Source organism: Taudactylus pleione, unplaced genomic scaffold (genome assembly GCF_031769625.1).
Source record: "Taudactylus pleione unplaced genomic scaffold, aTauple2 ptg000875l, whole genome shotgun sequence".
NCBI lineage: Eukaryota > Metazoa > Chordata > Amphibia > Anura > Myobatrachidae > Taudactylus > Taudactylus pleione.
Genome location: NW_028285277.1, coordinates 2,301,019 through 2,321,791, shown reverse-complemented (window position 1 = coordinate 2,321,791; position 20,773 = coordinate 2,301,019). Strand labels below are relative to the sequence as shown.

Here is a 20,773-nt window from a genome sequence, read left to right as displayed (position 1 = left end):
TGCTCTCCACCCTCTGCTAGATGTACAGTACAGCTGCTCTCACTGCTAGCATGCTCTCCACCCTCTGCTAGATGTACAGTACAGCTGCTCTCACTGCCAGCATGCTCTCCACCCTCTGCTAGATGTACAGTACTGCTGCTCTCACTGCTAGCATGCTCTCCACCCTCTGCTAGATGTACAGTACTGCTGCTCTCACTGCTAGCATGCTCTCCACCCTCTGCTAGGTGTACAGTACTGCTGCTCTCACTGCCAGCTGCTCTCCACCCTCTGCTAGATGTACAGTGCTGCTGCTCTCACTGCCAGCTGCTCTCCACCCTCTGCTAGATGTACAGTGCTGCTCCTCTCACTGCTAGCTGCTCTCCACCCTCTGCTAGATGTACAGTACAGCTGCTCTCACTGCTAGCTGCTCTCCACCCTCTGCTAGATGTACAGTACTGCTGCTCTCACTGCCAGCATGCTCTCCACCCTCTGCTAGATGTACAGTGCTGCTGCTCTCACTGCTAGCTGCTCTCCACCCTCTGCTAGATGTACAGTACTGCTGCTCTCACTGCTAGCATGCTCTCCACCCTCTGCTAGATGTACAGTACTGCTGCTCTCACTGCCAGCATGCTCTCCACCCTCTGCTAGATGTACAGTACTGCTGCTCTCACTGCCAGCATGCTCTCCACCCTCTGCTAGATGTACAGTACTGCTGCTCTCACTGCTAGCTGCTCTCCACCCTCTGCTAGATGTACAGTACTGCTGCACTCACTGCCAGCATGCTCTCCACCCTCTGCTAGATGTACAGTACTGCTGCTCTCACTGCTAGCTGCTCTCCACCCTCTGCTAGATGTACAGTACTGCTGCTCTCACTGCTAGCTGCTCTCCACCCTCTGCTAGATGTACAGTACTGCTGCTCTCACTGCCAGCATGCTCTCCACCCTCTGCTAGATGTTCAGTACTGCTGCTCTCACTGCCAGCATGCTCTCCACCCTCTGCTAGATGTACAGTACTGCTGCTCTCACTGCCAGCATGCTCTCCACCCTCTGCTAGATGTACAGTACTGCTGCTCTCACTGCCAGCATGCTCTCCACCCTCTGCTAGATGTACAGTACAGCTGCTCTCACTGACAGCATGCTCTCCACCCTCTGCTAGATGTACAGTACTGCTGCTCTCACTGCCAGCATGCTCTCCACCCTTTGCTAGATGTACAGTGCTGCTGCTCTCACTGCTAGCATGCTCTCCACCCTCTGCTAGATGTACAGTGCTGCTGCTCTCACTGCCAGCATGCTCTCCACCCTCTGCTAGATGTACAGTACTGCTGCTCTCACTGCCAGCATGCTCTCCACCCTCTGATGTACAGTGCTGCTGCTCGCACTGCCAGCATGCTCTCCACCCTCTGCTAGATGTACATTGCTCCTGCTCGCACTGCCACCATGCTCTCCACCCTCTGCTAGATGTACAGTGCTGCTGCTCGCACTTCCAGCATGCTCTCCACCCTCTGCTAGATGTACAGTGCTGCTGCTCTCACTGCCAGCATGCTCTCCACCCTCTGCTAGATGTACAGTGCTGCTGCTCTCCACCCTCTGCTAGATGTACAGTACTGCTGCTCTCACTGCCAGCATGCTCTCCACCCTCTGCTAGATGTACAGTACTGCTGCTCTCACTGCTAGAATGCTCTCCACCCTCTGCTAGATGTACAGTACTGCTGCTCTCACTGCTAGAATGCTCTCCACCACTCGTCCTCTACACAGAAGTCTCTTACTCAGCACTCCACCCCAGAACTCTGCCCCCACTCCACAGGACTCTCCACCCCAGCACTCTGCCCCCACTCCATGGGACTCTGCACCCCAGCACTCTGCCCCCAATCCACAGGACTCTCCACCCCAGCACTCTGTCCCCACTCCACAGGACTCTCCACCCCAGCACCCTGCCCCCACTCCACAGGACTTTCCAACCCAGCACAGTGCCTCCACTCCGCAGGACTCTCCACCCCAGCACACTACAGGACTCTGCACCCACTCCACATGACTCTCCACACCAGCACTCTGCCCCCATGCCACAGGACTCTCCACTCCAGAACTCTGCCCCCACTCCACAGGACTCTGCACCCCAGCACTCTGCCCCCACTACACAGGACTCTCCACCCCAGCACTCTGCCCCCACGCCACAGTTCTCTCCACCCCAGCACCTTGCCCCCACTCCACAGGACTCTCCACCCCAGCACTCTGCCCCCACTCCACAGGACTCTGCACCCCAGCACTCTGCCCCCACTCCATATAACTCTCCACCCCAGCACTCTGCCCCCACTCCACAGGACTCTCCACCCCAGCACACTACAGGACTCTGCACCCACTCCACACAACTCTCCACCCCAGCACTCTGCACAGGACTCTCCACCCCAGCACTCTGCCCCCACTCCACAATACTCTGCACCCCAGCACTCTGTCCCCACTCTACAGGACTCTGCACTCCCGCACTCTGTCCCCACTCCACAGAACTCTCCACCCCAGCACTGTGCCCCTACTCTACAGGACTCTCCACCCCAGCACTCTGCACAGGACTCTCCACCCCAGCACTCTGCCCCCACTCCACAGGACTCTCCACCCCAGCACTCTGCCCCCACTCCACTGGACTCTCCACCATAGCACTCTGCCCCCATTCCACAGGACTCTCCACCCCAGCACTCTGCCCCCACTCCACAGGACTCTCCACCCCAGCACACTACAGGACTCTGTCCCCACTCCACATAACTCTCCACTCCAGCACTCTACACAGGACTCTCCACCCCAGCACTCTGCCCCCACTCCACAGGACTCTGCACCCCAGCAATCTGCCCCGACTCCACAGGACTCTCCACTCCAGCACTCTGCACCCACTCCACTGGACACTCTGCCCCCACTCCACAGGACTCTCCACCCCAGCACTCTGCCCCCACTCCACAGGACACTCTGCCCCCACTCCACAGGACTCTCCACCCCAGCACTCTGCCCCCACTCCACAGGACTCTCCACCCCAGCACTCTGCCCCCACTCCAGAGGACTCTCCACACCAGCACTGCCCCCACTCCACAGGACTCTCCACCCCAGCACTCTGCCCCCACTCCAGAGGACTCTCCACACCAGCACCGCCCCCACTCCACAGGACTCTACACCCCAGCACTCTGCCCCCACTCCACAGGACTCTCCACCCCAGCACCTTGCCCCCACTCCACAGGACTCTCCACCCCAGCACCTTGCCCCCACTCCACAGGACTCTCCACCCCAGCACCTTGCCCCCACTCCACAGGACTCTCCACCCCAGCACACTACAGGACTCTGCACCCACTCCACATGACTCTCCACACCAGCACTCTGCCCCCATGCCACAGGACTCTCCACCCCAGAACTCTGCCCCCACTCCACAGGACTCTGCACCCCAGCACTTTGCCCCCACTCCACAGGACTCTCCACCCCAGCACTCTGCCCCCACGCCACAGTTCTCTCCACCCCAGCACCTTGCCCCCACTCCACAGGACTCTCCACCCTAGCACTCTGCCCCCACTCCACAGGACTCTGCACCCCAGCACTCTGCCCCCACTCCATATAACTCTCCACCCCAGCACTCTGCCCCCACTCCACAGGACTCTCCACCCCAGCACACTACAGGACTCTGCACCCACTACACACAACTCTCCACCCCAGCACTCTGCACAGGACTCTCCACCCCAGCACTCTGCCCCCACTCCACAATACTCTGCACCCCAGCACTCTGTCCACACTCTACAGGACTCTGCACTCCCGCACTCTGTCCCCACTCCACAGAACTCTCCACCCCAGCACTGTGCCCCTATTCTACAGGACTCTCCACCCCAGCACTCTGCACAGGACTCTCCACCCCAGCACTCTGCCCCCACTCCACAGGACTCTCCACCCCAGCACTCTGCCCCCACTCCACAGGACTCTCCACCATAGCACTCTGCCCCCATTCCACAGGACTCTCCACCCCAGCACTCTGCCCCCACTCCACAGGACTCTCCACCCCAGCACACTACAGGACTCTGTCCCCACTCCACATAACTCTCCACTCCAGCACTCTACACAGGACTCTCCACCCCAGCACTCTGCCCCCACTCCACAGGACTCTGCACCCCAGCAATCTGCCCCGACTCCACAGGACTCTCCACTCCAGCACTCTGCACCCACTCCACTGGACACTCTGCCCCCACTCCACAGGACTCTCCACCCCAGCACTCTGCCCCCACTCCACAGGACACTCTGCCCCCACTCCACAGGACTCTCCACCCCAGCACTCTGCCCCCACTCCACAGGACTCTCCACCCCAGCACTCTGCCCCCACTCCAGAGGACTCTCCACACCAGCACTGCCCCCACTCCACAGGACTCTCCACCCCAGCACTCTGCCCCCACTCCAGAGGACTCTCCACACCAGCACTGCCCCCACTCCACAGGACTCTCCACCCCAGCACTCTGCCCCCACTCCACAGGACTCTCCACCCCAGCACCTTGCCCCCACTCCACAGGACTCTCCACCCCAGCACCTTGCCCCCACTCCACAGGACTCTCCACCCCAGCACCTTGCCCCCACTCCACAGGACTCTCCACCCCAGCACTCTGCCCCCACTCCACAGGACTCTCCACCCCAGCACTCTGCCCCCACTCCACAGGACTCTCCACACCAGCACTGCCCCCACTCCAGAGGACTCTCCACACCAGCACTGCCCCCACTCCACAGGACTCTCCACACCAGCACTGCCTCCACTCCACAGGACTCTCCACCCCATCACAGAACGATTACGATTGAATGATTTTTACAATGATTTGAACGATTTCATCAACGTTGAACGATTTCTGACAGTATTAAAATTAATGAAATCGTGCAAGTCTGACTGCAAACACAGTCGATGTCGGAGATCGTTATATGACATGCGGGAACGCGCATTGTTCGTCGATGCCTACCCTACATGCCAAAGATATGAACGATTTTTACAATTGTTATCGTTCATATCTGATAAGAAATCTGACCGTGTGTATGCACCATAACATGCTAATAACGTGGCTAACAGCAAGCACACAAGCAGGCTGCAAATTGGGCAATTACCTACTAGTTTTACTTCCAGATAAACCTGCTGTTACAGAAGAGAAGGTGATGCAGTGCTCAGTATGAATAGCCATAATAATGGGGCATTCATCCATAGCAGCCGAGACTACAGCCCCCAACGAGACCCCTGGACAAGATTATTGCAGGATATTTCCAATGATCACACAGAACAAGGGGAGTAATACTGTGCAGCTATCTCTATATGTACAGAATAGAAACAGATACTGAGAATTATACCCAGTATACAGAGTAACAGAAGTGATACTGTGCAGCTATCTCTATATGTATAGAATAAAAACAGATACTGAGAATTATACCCAGTATACAGAGTAACAGAAGTGATACTGTGCAGCTATCTCTATATGTACAGAATAAAAACAGATACTGAGAATTATACCCAGCATACAGAGTAACAGAAGTGATACTGTGCAGCTATCTCTATATGTATAGAATAAAAACAGATACTGAGAATTATACCCAGCATACAGAGTAACAGAAGTGATACTGTGCAGCTATCTCTATATGTATAGAATAAAAACAGATACTGAGAATTATACCCAGTATACAGAGTAACAGAAGTGATACTGTGCAGCTATCTCTATATGTACAGAATAAAAGCAGATACTGAGAATTATACCCAGCATACAGAGTAACAGAAGTGATACTGTGCAGCTATCTCTATATGTACAGAATAAAAACAGATACTGAGAATTATACCCAGCATACAGAGTAACAGAAGTGATACTGTGCAGCTATCTCTATATGTATAGAATAAAAACAGATACTGAGAATTATACCCAGCATACAGAGTAACAGAAGTGATACTGTGCAGCTATCTCTATATGTATAGAATAAAAACAGATACTGAGAATTATACCCAGCATACAGAGTAACAGAAGTGATACTGTGCAGCTATCTCTATATGTATAGAATAAAAACAGATACTGAGAATTATACCCAGTATACAGAGTAACAGAAGTGATACTGTGCAGCTATCTCTATATGTACAGAATAAAAGCAGATACTGAGAATTATACCCAGTATACAGAGTAACAGAAGTGATACTGTGCAACTATCTCTATATGTACAGAATACAAACAGATACTGAGAATTATACCCAGTATACAGAGTAACAGAAGTGATACTGTGCAACTATCTCTATATGTACAGAATAAAAACAGATACTGAGAATTATACCCAGTATACAGAGTAACAGAAGTGATACTGTGCAGCTATCTCTATATGTACAGAATAAAAGCAGATACTGAGAATTATACCCAGTATACAGAGTAACAGAAGTGATACTGTGCAGCTATCTCTATATGTACAGAATAAAAGCAGATACTGAGAATTATACCCAGTATACAGAGTAACAGAAGTGATACTGTGCAGCTATCTCTATATGTACAGAATAGAAACAGATACTGAGAATTATACCCAGTATACAGAGTAACAGAAGTGATACTGTGCAACTATCTCTATATGTACAGAATAAAAGCAGATACTGAGAATTATACCCAGTATACAGAGTAACAGAAGTGATACTGTGCAGCTATCTCTATATGTACAGAATAAAAGCAGATACTGAGAATTATACCCAGCATACAGAGTAACAGAAGTCATACTGTGCAGCTATCTCTATATGTACAGAATAAAAACAGATACTGAGAATTATACCCAGTATACAGAGTAACAGAAGTGATACTGTGCAACTATCTCTATATGTACAGAATAAAAGCAGATACTGAGAATTATACCCAGTATACAGAGTAACAGAAGTGATACTGTGCAGCTATCTCTATATGTATAGAATAAAAACAGATACTGAGAATTATACCCAGTATACAGAGTAACAGAAGTGATACTGTGCAACTATCTCTATATGTACAGAATAGAAACAGATACTGAGAATTATACCCAGTATACAGAGTAACAGAAGTGATACTGTGCAACTATCTCTATATGTACAGAATAAAAACAGATACTGAGAATTATACCCAGTATACAGAGTAACAGAAGTGATACTGTGCAGCTATCTCTGTATGTACAGAATAAAAGCAGATACTGAGAATTATACCCAGTATACAGAGTAACAGAAGTGATACTGTGCAGCTATCTCTATATGTACAGAATAAAAGCAGATACTGAGAATTATACCCAGTATACAGAGTAACAGAAGTGATACTGTGCAGCTATCTCTATATGTACAGAATAAAAACAGATACTGAGAATTATACCCAGTATACAGAGTAACAGAAGTGATACTGTGCAGCTATCTCTATATGTACAGAATAAAAGCAGATACTGAGAATTATACCCAGTATACAGAGTAACAGAAGTTATACTGTGCAACTATCTCTATATGTACAGAATAAAAGCAGATACTGAGAATTATACCCAGTATACAGAGTAACAGAAGTGATACTGTGCAACTATCTCTATATGTACAGAATAGAAACAGATACTGAGAATTATACCCAGTATACAGAGTAACAGAAGTGATACTGTGCAACTATCTCTATATGTACAGAATAAAAAAAAGATACTGAGAATTATACCCAGCATACAGAGTAACAGAAGTCATACTGTGCAGCTATCTCTATATGTACAGAATAAAAACAGATACTGAGAATTATACCCAGCATACAGAGTAACAGAAGTGATACTGTGCAGCTATCTCTATATGTACAGAATAAAAAAAAGATACTGAGAATTATACCCAGCATACAGAGTAACAGAAGTGATACTGTGCAGCTATCTCTATATGTACAGAATAAAAACAGATACTGAGAATTATACCCAGCATACAGAAAAAGAGAAGTGATACTGTGCATTTGTCCATATAGGAAGGATAAGAACAGATACTGAGTATTACACCCAGAATAGAGAAGAGAAGGGATACTGTGATGCCGATGTATGCAGGACAAGAACAGATACTGAGAATTATATACAGCATACAGAAAAAGAGAAGGGACAGTAAGAGAGAGCAGACAGAAAGCAGCCCCCTCCCCACATGAAGAGCTACGTGCGCAGTGTCCCCCTGCACCGATATACAATGGCGGAGGTCCCATATGAGGGGGATCTGAGCCTGTGTGATGGGACAGTCAGAGAGAGCAGACAGAAAGCAGCCCCCTCCCCACATGCAGAGTTACGTGCGGAGTGTCCCCCTGCACCGATATACAATGACGGAGGTCTCGTATGAGGGGGATCTGAACGGGACAGTAAGAGCAGACAGACAGCAGCCCCCTCCCCACATGAAGAGCTACGTGCGCAGTGTCCCCCTGCACCGATATACAATGGCGGAGGTCCCATATGAGGGGGGTCTGAGCCTGTGTGACGGAACAGTCAGAGAGAGCAGACAGCAGCCCCCTCCCCACATGAAGAGCTACGTGCGCAGTGTACCCCTGCACCGATATACAATGGCGGAGGTCCCGTATGAGGGGGATCTGAGCCTGTGTGACGGGACAGTAAGAGAGAGCAGACAGAAAGCAGCCCCCTCCCCACATGAAGAGCTACGTGCGCAGTGTCCCCCTGCACCGATATACAATGGCGGAGGTCCCGTATGAGGGGGATCTGAGCCTGTGTGATGGGACAGTCAGAGAGAGCAGACAGAAAGCAGCCCCCTCCCCACATGCAGAGTTACATGCGGAGTGTCCCCCTGCACCGATATACAATGACGGAGGTCCCATATGAGGGGGGTCTGAGCCTGTGTGACGGGACAGTCAGAGAGAGCAGACAGACAGCAGCCCCCTCCCCACATGAAGAGCTCCGTGCGCAGTGTACCTCTGCACCGATATACAATGGCGGAGGTCCCGTATGAGGGGGATCTGAGCCTGTGTGATGGGACAGTCAGAGAGAGTAGACAGAAAGCAGCCCCCTCCCCACATGCAGAGTTACATGCGGAGTGTCCCCCTGCACCGATATACAATGACGGAGGTCCCGTATGAGGGGGATCTGAGCCTGTGTGATGGGACAGTCAGAGAGAGTAGACAGAAAGCAGCCCCCTCCCCACATGAAGAGCTACGTGCGCAGTGTCCCCCTGCACCGATATACAATGGCGGAGGTCCCGTATGAGGGGGATCTGAGCCTGTGTGACGGGACAGTCAGAGAGAGTAGACAGAAAGCAGCCCCCTCCCCACATGAAGAGCTACGTGCGCAGTGTCCCCCTGCACCGATATACAATGGCGGAGGTCCCGTATGAGGGGGATCTGAGCCTGTGTGACGGGACAGTCAGACAGTCAGAGCAGAGCTAGATACCTGTTTATATCCTCCCCATGGAAATTAAACAATACGGGGAAATATGTGGAAGCCGCACTTTATTGGTTATTACAGACGGGTGAGAGGACTGGTCATATAAACAAACATTGCAAAGTCCGTCCTTGTAGGGGAGAAGAATTCACAGCCACAAGCGGCTTCCAAGCAAGAAATACTATTCATAACCCATCAGACACTCTCCGAGCTAGGTCTGTATCTACAGTGCCGGCCAGGCGGAATCATTGGCTGCTCTATATTACATCACACAGTGTAAGTTATATTATAGGTAACCAAGGACTTCTCATCTGATATAAAGCACTGCCTCCGGGGGCCTCATTATATAGCCATCCCAGTGACCGCTGCCATGTTATTTGGACCTCACTGGTGACAAAAGCCATGTATCATGAGAGTGACGATAAATCCAATATTTCACAGGTATAAAGGATGCACAGTTCATAGATAGGGACTCTGCGGTCCTACATATTCTGGTGTCGGGTCTGCAGACTGTGCTACATTTCATTCTGAATTTCAAGAATTCTTGTTAATATTCATATTCACGTTATGATAAGGACCTTGACTATTTTTGAAAACCTGTAAGCTTTATAAAATGAGCGGTTTCTATTCAACCCATTGATCACTTACTCACTGAGCCTTACTTATCACTTACTCACTGAGTCTCCCTGAGTCTTATTCATCACTTTCTCCCAGAGTCCCACAGGTCACTTTCTCCCAGAGTCCCACAGGTCACTTTCTCCCAGAGTCCCACAGGTCACTTTCTCCCAGAGTCCCACAGGTCACTTACTCCCAGAGTCCCACAGGTCACTTACTCCCAGAGTCCCACAGGTCACTTTCTCCCAGAGTCCCACAGGTCACTTACTCCCAGAGTCCCACAGGTCACTTACTCCCAGAGTCCCACAGGTCACTTACTCCCAGAGTCCCACAGGTCACTTACTCCCAGAGTCCCACAGGTCACTTACTCCCAGAGTCCCACAGGTCACTTACTCCCAGAGTCCCACAGGTCACTTACTCCCAGAGTCCCACAGGTCACTTACTCCCAGAGTCCCACAGGTCACTTACTCCCAGAGTCCCACAGGTCACTTACTCCCAGAGTCCCACAGGTCACTTACTCCCAGAGTCCCACAGGTCACTTACTCCCCGACTCTTGCTTCCTTTCACCATAATGATTATTAAAATGACATGTTCAATACACTTTGTAAAGTCTCATAAATGCGCCAGCAATGAACGTCCAAAAGAATGAATGAATGGACCTGTACAAACAGTTCCTGGCTATTGCTTTGCGTCAGCTTAATGAACGTTAGTGCTCAGTACAATATAGCAGCGCTCTATGACATTGCTGATTAGGTAAATAGTGCACTATCCTGAATAATAGAGACTTCGGAAAAAACGCTTCCAGCACTCTGTGAAAAGAGAATAAAAGGTTTTGTCTAAGCCTCTAACGGGGCTATTTTCCAGTGTCCATGTGTACACGCCCCGGGGAACAAAAAGTCTATATTCTCATGATGACTATGTAAATAGTAAAATGTTTTCACTATTACCCACTCTACAAATTGGAAACACATCCACGTGCCCTGGAATTCCATGAATGAGATGCGCAATTTGTGTTGCTACAGATTCTGACATTTCCAGCTTTTCAAGAATAACATGATGTCTTGTAATATGTAGTGACACTCTGATTAGTTTTACCTGCGAAAGGAGTTTCAAAAATCAATATTTCTCCATGGTAAAAGGCTGTTTCGCTGGAGTGCAGAGTTCCGGTTATACAATCCCTGGGACCCGCCTTTGCGTCATTGTTCTTCGGAACAGACATTTCATGCCGTATTTGTTAATTGACATCCGCCTCTGACTAGAGCTGCGAGCGATTTTATTCCGCTGTGTAATGAGGTTGGAGCAGAACTTTCAAAAAATTGCGGCTAAAGCAAAAAATTCTACAGAACAGCCCAGAAAATCTCTCTCTTCTCCCCCTCAGTGCACTTCCTGCGGTACAGCGCCTGAGATGGGGGTTGTCAGTGAGTGACAAAATACCGGGACATTCCAAAAATGCTGGTTAATATTTAAAGGGTCTGGAAGTAAAGTGTAATCAGCCGGCGGGCAGTATAGAATAACCGCTGTGAAATATTCTCCAACTGGTTAGACTGGGGAGTGGGGTCACAGGCGTCACCTACCAGAGCGCAGCAGGAATGGGCTTGTATATACCCATACCATGTAAAGCCATCATGCTTCTGCCATCTCACTGGTCACTGGGTGGCTGGCAGTATTATTATTGTCTCCTTTGTGCGAAGTTACGAGGCGCACTGTATACGCATCACAAAGCGCCAGCTCATCTAGATGGTCCGTCCGGTCTTCTGAAAGCTGCCCCCATAGTCTGCAAGGACAAATCTGAAGAGGCCCACAGGGAATAGGAGGACCCCCGACCTCCACCACCAACCAACACCCCTAAAGCCAGACTCTCTCCTCCCCATTAACTCATTTCAGCAACCTCCCTGTGTGCAATGGAGGCTCATTTTTGTAGTGCGCTGTGCCTACACCGTACTCTGCAGGGACCAGTACCCAGAGCCTGATTCAGAGATTGACGCAACGCCGTGGTTTATACAGTTTGCCGGTGATTATAGGTAATCTGCGCCTGCGTATGAGTCGCACTACGCATGCGTCACGTTTAATTGTTGTCGCTTGCAGAGAGGATTTACCCGCAAAGTGATTGATGGACAGGGACGGTGTGCGGGTGGCAATGGGGGGGTGTTTTCAGGGTGCGTCTGAGACTGCGATCCAGTACGCAGTGAAAATAGCTCCAGCGTCTTATTACCTGCGCCCATTCTGTGCCATTATAGCGTTACTCAGAAGTCTGATAATCGACTGTTCTGCCGCTGGCGGGCGTCTCAATACAAATCCAGGGAGCTGCGACATTTGCATATTATCGCACAACTGCTGCAAACACATTCACAGCTACGGCGGCACTGGCGCCCATCTCTGAGAGTCCGCTGAAATCCTCCCTTGGCTGGCGCAAACTTCTGCTTCTAATGCCACCATCGACTGCCGCTAACTGCGCCCTTTGGCACAAATGAAGCTGCATGACGCTACCGTACAGGATCAATTCCTGCCTCTGGCATATAGCAGTGATGGCCAACAGGTTGCCCTGGGGCCACATATAGCCACCTGAGCCTTCGCTGGCGCCCGCCAGCTCCTTCCTGCGTTACTGTCAGCATTGTCTGTTCTAGCTGTAACACTTGTGTACGATACGTGGCTGGTGGTATGTTACTACAGATAGGCGTACAACATAAATAATGACACTTATTGCTGAGAATAAGAGAAATGCGCAGCTCCTTCGCAGGTCAGAGGGTGGCCCAGGTGCAGCCACTGATGGGTATCAGGCTCCTACGTCCTCTCCTGTGACATCACTGCAACAACGGATCATTTCTCGGTCACTACCGCCCTCTGCTGGCAGATTCCCACATATGATCAGGAAGCCCAGGTGGGCTGGTCCACACAACTCTGGGCCTGATTCACTACTGATCGCAACTGCGATTGTAATAGCGATGCTTTTCGGAGTTTAGCCCCGGTAGTTACGCCATTTCAGACGATGTAAACTACGGTTTGTCTATGGGGGCTGCAGGTGCAGGAGAAAGATCTTCCGTTCTGTCCCTCTTTGTACATAGCGGGGATATAGCACATAGGAGCCCGCAAAGGTAATGCGCGGCATGCAGTGTTCCTGCTGCTATGTCGCCAGGGCGTACTAGTGGTTATAATGATACTATTCCCAGCCCCAAAATCACTTAAACTCTATGGTGACGACTATAAGATGTCCGTGTAAGTAACAGATCGTTCATATACATCGCAACAAATATACATTTTATAATTACTCTACACACTGCACCAACCGGAGTCTCACATTTATTCTGCCGCCGTCCCGGTTCTCCAGAGACTCCAGTAACAGTGGGACATGACAGATGCAATGACGTATCGCACTATGGGCCGTATTTAATTAGACGCGAAAAGCCGTTTTCCGAGTAAAAGTATCGCGGGTGACGTCATTTCGCCAGGCGGAATTCCAAATAGTTTTCGCGTACGCAAAAACGCAATGCAATGTAATAGGCGAAAAAGATTCGCCTATGAATTGGTGGTGAAAAAAAAGTGCAGAATTGCGATTTTGGGGTGCAAACGTCGGGGACACCACTCAGCACCATTGGAACAGCCCCCCAAAGCATAACTGCGTCAAAAAAATCCTAAACAAAAAAAATGACCACCACTCCAAAAAATGAGATTGGAATAGGGGGCGTCAGGGCGCAAACTTAAAAACTAGCGAAACAAGCTTTTGGGGGGTCTGCAAGTATGGGGGGGAGGTGGGTTTTAGATTGTAGGCGCTCGCTGAAGGTGCGATTTTTTAAAACTTCATTTTTGCCACTTTTAACCATGCTTGCCCCCATTTTCATGTACCCCAAATTTGCTGGGACTAGTTATTATTTGCTGGGACAAGTTATTATTTCATATAATCCTGTATTTATATGGCGCCACAAGGGGTCCGCGGCACCTTATATACTACAGAAACAGTATGACCAAAACAATAATAAACGTACAGTACAGAACACGGACAAGTTTATAGACATTGCAGCAGCTACAGTCATATTACCCATATAACAGCGGGCGGCATTAGCCAAAGGTCAGGTGCTGTGGTTGGGAATGGGCAGGAGATGATATAAGTGAGGGAAGGAAATGCACAGGGGTAGAGGGTCCTGCTCTTATGAGCTTGCAATCTAAATGTAATAACAGCAATCAGAAGAAAGGTATAAATTATACATTATATCATCACCCCTGCAGATTATAGTACCTATAGATAGTATAGATTTCCCTCTCTCCACTTCTAAAGATTTACTACCGCTGCGTGACCACATAGCACCCACAGTGACCACATAGCACCCACAGTGACCACATAGCACCCACAGTGACCACATAGCACCCACAGTGACCACATAGCACCCACAGTGACCAGACTTTCATTGTTCTCGTTTCATTTAGAATATTTTTGCTGCTACTTACATTTTTCAACATCTCTGAGAATCTTGCAGACTTGTAGTCCCTATGTCAGAGCACTGTACTCCTCCTCTCACAGCACTGTACTCCTCCTCTCACAGCACTGTACTCCTTCCCTCACAGCACTGTACTCCTTCCCTCACAGCACTGTACTCCTTCCCTCACAGCACTGTACTCCTTCCCTCACAGCACTGTACTCCTTCCCTCACAGCACTCGACTCCTTCCATCACAGCACTCGACTCCTCCTCTCACAGCACCGCACTCCTTCCATCACAGCACCGCACTCCTCCTCTCACAGCACCGTACTCCTTCCCTCACAGCACTGTACTCCTTCCCTCACAGCACTGTACTCCTTCCCTCACAGCACTGTACTCCTTCCCTCACAGCACTGTACTCCTTCCCTCACAGCACTGTACTCCTCCTCTCACAGCACTCGACTCCTCCCCTCACAGCACTCGACTCGACTCCTCCCCTCACAGCACTCGACTCCTCCCCTCACAGCACTCGACTCCTCCCCTCACAGCATTCGACTCCTCCCCTCACAGCACTCGACTCCTCCCCTCACAGCACTCGACTCCTCCCCTCACAGCACTCGACTCCTCCCCTCACAGCACTCGACTCCTCCCCTCACAGCACTCGACTCCTCCTCTCACAGCACTCGACTCCTCCCCTCACAGCACTCGACTCCTCCCCTCACAGCACTCGACTCCTCCCCTCACAGCACTCGACTCCTCCCCTCACAGCACTCGACTCCTCCTCTCACAGCACTCGACTCCTCCTCTCACAGCACTCGACTCCTTCCCTCACAGCACTCGACTCCTTCCCTCACAGCACTCGACTCCTTCCATCACAGCACTCGACTCCTTCCATCACAGCACTCGACTCCTTCCATCACAGCACTCGACTCCTTCCATCACAGCACTCGACTCCTCCTCTCACAGCACCGCACTCCTCCTCTCACAGCACCGCACTCCTTCCATCACAGCACCGCACTCCTTCCATCACAGCACCGCACTCCTTCCATCACAGCACCGCACTCCTTCCATCACAGCACCGCACTCCTTCCATCACAGCACCGCACTCCTCCTCTCCCAGCACCGCACTCCTCCTCTCCCAGCACCGCACTCCTCCTCTCCCAGCACCGCACTCCTCCTCTCCCAGCGCCGCACTCCTCCTCTCCCAGCACTGTACTCCCTCTCTCTAGCGTCTCAGGATAGAAAGCGCTATTGTCTCCACGTACCTTTCTCAATCACAGCCGTGGAGGGAGTCCCCGGCTTGGCCTTGTCGTAGTTGTTAAAGCTCTGACTGCGTCTGTTCCCACTGGCCGGGCCCCGCGATTTGGCCTCGCTGCCTGCAGCAGATGTCCGCGTGCTGGGACCTGGGAGCCTGAAAACATTAAGAATAAGAAAAGATCAGAGGATGGGGCCCAATAATCATCAGCCTGGGTCACACGTCCGCGCACGGTGGGAGACTGGGTTCAAGCCTTCAGCTGGAAATTCTTACTAGAAGGAAAATATTATTTCTTCAGTGCTACAATATCATCAAAGAGGAAAGGGCTGCATCCTGCCACTGGGGGCTTACAGAGTCACTGTGCTAACACCAGGCATTAAATGGTTCTTGGAGCAAGCAAACACGGGGCGATAACAGGACATGCGAACACGGGGTTTCGTTTTGTGCTTTGGGAAAAATAATCCATCTGTGATATATAGTGCCTATATATATATCTATATATACCCCCCCCTCTGCATTGTGTGTATACAAGAAGGAAGAGTCTAAGCCGTCTGTTATTACCCAGTCTCATCTTATTACTGTTGTGTTCCCAATTGTAAAGCGCAATGGAAAATGCTCTATATGGTGCTATGTAAGTAACTGTTAATAAATAAATAATAAATACATGAGGCCTTGATGCCACCATTAAATGTCATGGCCTGGGTTTCCATGGATAGGAATAGAAGTTACAATTGTTGAGGATCCCTCTGCAGCTGCTGCCCATGGCACCAGCAGTTACAGACCAGGGCACCAGCAGTTATAGCTCAGGGCACCAGCAGTTATAGCCCAGGGCACCAGCAGTTACAGCTCAGGGCACCAGCAGTTACAGACCAGGGCACCAGCAGTTACAGACCAGGGCACCAGCAGTTACAGACCAGGGCACCAGCAGTTACAGAGGCACCAGCAGTTACAGACCAGGGCACCAGCAGTTATAGACCAGGGCACCAGCAGTTACAGACCAGGGCACCAGCAGTTACAGCCCAGGGCACCAGCAGTTACAGCCCAGGGCACCAGCAGTTACAGCTCAGGGCACCAGCAGTTATAGCCCAGGGTGTCAGCAGTTACAGACCAGGGCAGCAATAGACCAGGGCACCAGCAGTTATAGCCCAGGGCACCAGCAGTTATAGCTCAGGGCACCAGCAGTTATAGCCCAGGGCACCAGCAGTTATAGACCAGGGCACCAGCAGCTATAGACCAGGGCACCAGCAGTTACAGACCAGGGCACCAGCAGTTACAGACCAGGGCACCAGCAGTTACAGACCAGGGCACCAGCAGTTATGGCCAGGGCACCAGCAGTTACAGACCAGGGCAGCAATAGACCAGGGCACCAGCAGTTATAGCCCAGGGCACCAGCAGTTATAGCTCAGGGCACCAGCAGTTATAGCCCAGGGCGTCAGCAGCTATAGACCAGGGCACCAGCAGCTATAGACCAGGGCACCAGCAGCTATAGACCAGGGCACCAGCAGCTATAGACCAGGGCACCAGCAGTTACAGCTCAGGGCACCAGCAGTTATAGCCCAGGGCGTCAGCAGTTACAGACCAGGGCAGCAATAGACCAGGGCACCAGCAGTTATAGACCAGGGCACCAGCAGTTATAGCCCAGGGCACCAGCAGTTATAGCCCAGGGCGTCAGCAGTTATAGACCAGGGCACCAGCAGTTACAGACCAGGGCACCAGCAGTTACAGACCAGGGTACCAGTAGTACCAGACCAGGGTACCAGTAGTTACAGACCAGGGCACCAGCAGTTATAGACCAGGGCACCAGCAGTTATAGACCAGGGCACCAGCAGTTATAGACCAGGGCACCAGCAGTTACAGACCAGGGCACCAGCAGTTACAGACCAGGGCACCAGCAGTTACAGACCAGGGCACCAGCAGTTACAGACCAGGGCACCAGCAGTTATAGACCAGGGCACCAGCAGTTATAGACCAGGGCACCAGCAGTTATAGACCAGGGCACCAGCAGTTATAGACCAGGGCACCAGGAGTTACAGACCAGGGCACTGTCAGCCAGATCTCACAGCACAGCAGAAATCACATCTCCAAACAGGACTCTCTGGGTCCCCAAGTCAGAGGACCGTGCACCCGTTTTATCATGTATACCGCACGGCCTCAACCTGCTTTTTTGATATAACCCGTGGCTTTATTACTAGTTTGTTTTACATAATGTAGATTTAATTCAAAGTTTCTTTCTGTAATAATTATAGTGAAGAGGAGATTGGAGAATTAGGTTATTTAATAGCATAATTAATAGATAATAAATCTGCCTCTGAAGGGGTTTAGGGGTCCATACATCCGCAATCAACTGTGTCAATCCCCCGTTTTGCAGATGACTGTGTAAAAATATCGTCAATGTTTGGGGTTCACCGATTGCCGATTCCGACCAAAAATTGATAAGAATCGGTAAATCAGGTTGTCCAACATGTTAAATTTCACCGACCAATCTGGGCTGTAGATTGCCAGTGTATGGAGACAATCAGCTGATTTGCCGACTGTTACTAGTAAAATGATGGCGCCTTTCACCATTGTCAGACCCGTTACTTGCGTAGAACGATCTGTAATTGTTGGGCGCAGATTGGAGAATCGGGAAATCAGAGGGGAAAATCTGAATGGGTCCTGATTGCCGATGTATGGGGCTCATTATAGGGAATGTAACGCAAATAGCGGAAACGTTACACTGAGCTGACAGACCAGCAACATCATAAGAACAAGGTAAAGTCCTGTAACGAAGATATCTGTATGTATGCGCCCCCCAATATGTCCGAGTGCAAAGGAAGAATAAGACAGAGGGGTATATTTACTAAAGTGAGAGTTTATAGAAGTGGAGATGTTGCCCATAGCAACCAGATTCTAGTTATTATCTTCTAGAAGGTGCTAGATAAATGATAAACAGAATCTGATTGGTTGCTACGGGCAACATCTCCACCTCTAAAAACCCGCACTTTAGTAAATATACCCCAGAGTGTAATCTTATTGTGTCATTACCGTTACTATGGCACCAGCTAGTGAGCAGGTTGTCAGTAGCCCGAGATCAGCCAGGCCGGATATTTACGCTGCGTTGTACATCGGTTATAGAGACCCCCCGGGGCCACATTTCCACACGTCATCCTGCTGATGCCTTACACAAATCAATCTGCGTGTTACCAGCGAGGGCTGTATGTTCTCAGCTACATGACACGGGTGACGCTTGATGCGGAGACACTTCACACTTAGCGCTGATTTGTCTTTGTTAGAGTTGGCCCGAGGGAAGGAGACCCTGAACCCTTTTCCCTTTATGTGATTGCAGGTGACGGGAAGGTGAGAGGAGAACACATCTGCTTCTGTGACGTGTACGGAGCAGCCTTGGCTGGAGGGTGGACCTCTCATCAGACCCCCTTCATCTCTTACTAGTCTCACGTACAAGGTCCTGTAATGACACTGGCAGCACCTTCTAGTATTACCCCCCTCTGACCTCCCGGGTATCACCACTCTCATACCTGGCCAGGTCTGCCCGCAATGGCTGTGCTTCATTAGATCAAGGTCGACAAGTCTATAGGTCAACACTAAATGGTCAACAGTCAATAGGCCAACAGGGACAAAAGCTTGACACACACAAGGTCGACATGGATGTAGGTTGACAGATACAAAAGGTCTACATGGGTATGGTCAACACAAAAATGGTCGACATTTTTTTTTCTAACCCTCTACCTTGGTGCCTAACCCTAATAGTCCCTTCTTGTGCCTAACCCTAATAGTCCCTTCTTGTGCCTAACCCTAATAGTCCCTTCTTGTGCCTAACCCTAATAGTCCCTTCTTGTGCCTAACCCTAATAGTCCCTTCTTGTGCCTAACCCTAATAGTCCCTTCTTGTGCCTAACCCTAATAGTCCCTTCTTGTGCCTAACCCTAATAGTCGAGGTAAGTGCCTAGCCATAACCGTCCCTCCTAGTACCTAACCTTAACTAACAAAAAGAAAAAAACATGAAGACCATTCCCATGTCGACTTAAATCGTGTCGACCTTTCACCTTGAACCCACCCACAATTAGCAATAATCAAGATATATGCTCCAATATTTTTGGCCAATGTTGTCAAGATTACTAACATTTTTCATCTACTACCGACCTGTGTATTAAAAGGGTCGCTAGCGGCGATAACCTCGCCAGCACTAGTTATGTTATGGATGATCACCGGATACTTGTCTTCTTTCCCCTTTGGGAATCCTCTACACGATGTTGTTTATCAGTGTATTTTATTATTATTATCATTTATTTATGACTGTATTTGTTCCTATTTCCATTCACAATAAAAAGAGATTCTGCACAAAAAAAAAAAAAGTAATAACATGGTCTATAATAGCAATGATATATTATATGTATAACGCTGTTATGTGTTTTATAAACAGCTGAATGCTCCAAAAATGCTTCGGTGAGTAAATGAGAAATAATGCAACAAGGCCCTCATTCAGAGCCGTACGCTCTGAGCAGAGCGCACGCTCTGAATGAGGGCCGGGCTCCATTTTCATGGAGCGTCCTCCTGGACGCTCGTATAGCTGTGGGTCACCACCCACAGGCTATACGAGCGTGCATTTTGATGGCCGCGATGGCCGCGGGTGTAGCAAAGCTGCGGGCTGGACACACGTGGATGACACCACAGACTGTTTTAGTGCCCCCAGGTACATAGGGGATGGGCAGCTGTTCTATAAGCAGATATAGATATACACATTACAGTTCATACAGCCTCAATGCTGGCTGAAAGGGTAACACAGGAGCATCACAAGCAGGTCCCCCCTGCACGCCGCTCGCCCACACCGATCACTAGGGTAACACAGGAGCACCACAAGCAGGTCCCACCCTGCACGCCGCTCGCCAGGGTAACACAGGAGCACCACAAGCAGGTCCCCCCTGCACACCGCTCGCCCACACTGATCACTAGGGTAACACAGGAGCACCACAAGCAGGTCCCCCCTGCACGCCGATCGCCCACATCGATCACTAGGGTAACACAGGAGCACCACAAGCAGGTCCCACCCTGCACGCCGCTCGCCTAGACCGATCATTAGGGGTAACACAGGAGCACCACAAGCAGGTCACCTCTGCATGCCGCTCGCCCACACCAATCACTAGTGTAACAGGAGCACCACAAGCAGGTCC

General features: G+C 50.2%; 1 protein-coding gene across 10 annotated transcripts in view; it reads right to left on the bottom strand.

Annotated features, from left to right (window-relative positions):
- The window catches only part of NAV2 (neuron navigator 2), a 637,654-nt gene that overhangs the window by 163,032 nt on the left and 453,849 nt on the right, over positions 1–20,773 (bottom strand). For all 10 annotated transcript variants that reach the window (XM_088458930.1, XM_088458933.1, XM_088458923.1 and 7 more), the window contains one exon: positions 15,617–15,762. In XM_088458930.1, coding sequence (XP_088315056.1) covers positions 15,617–15,762 — 146 coding nt within the window. The remainder of the gene's footprint in view (positions 1–15,616; positions 15,763–20,773) is intronic.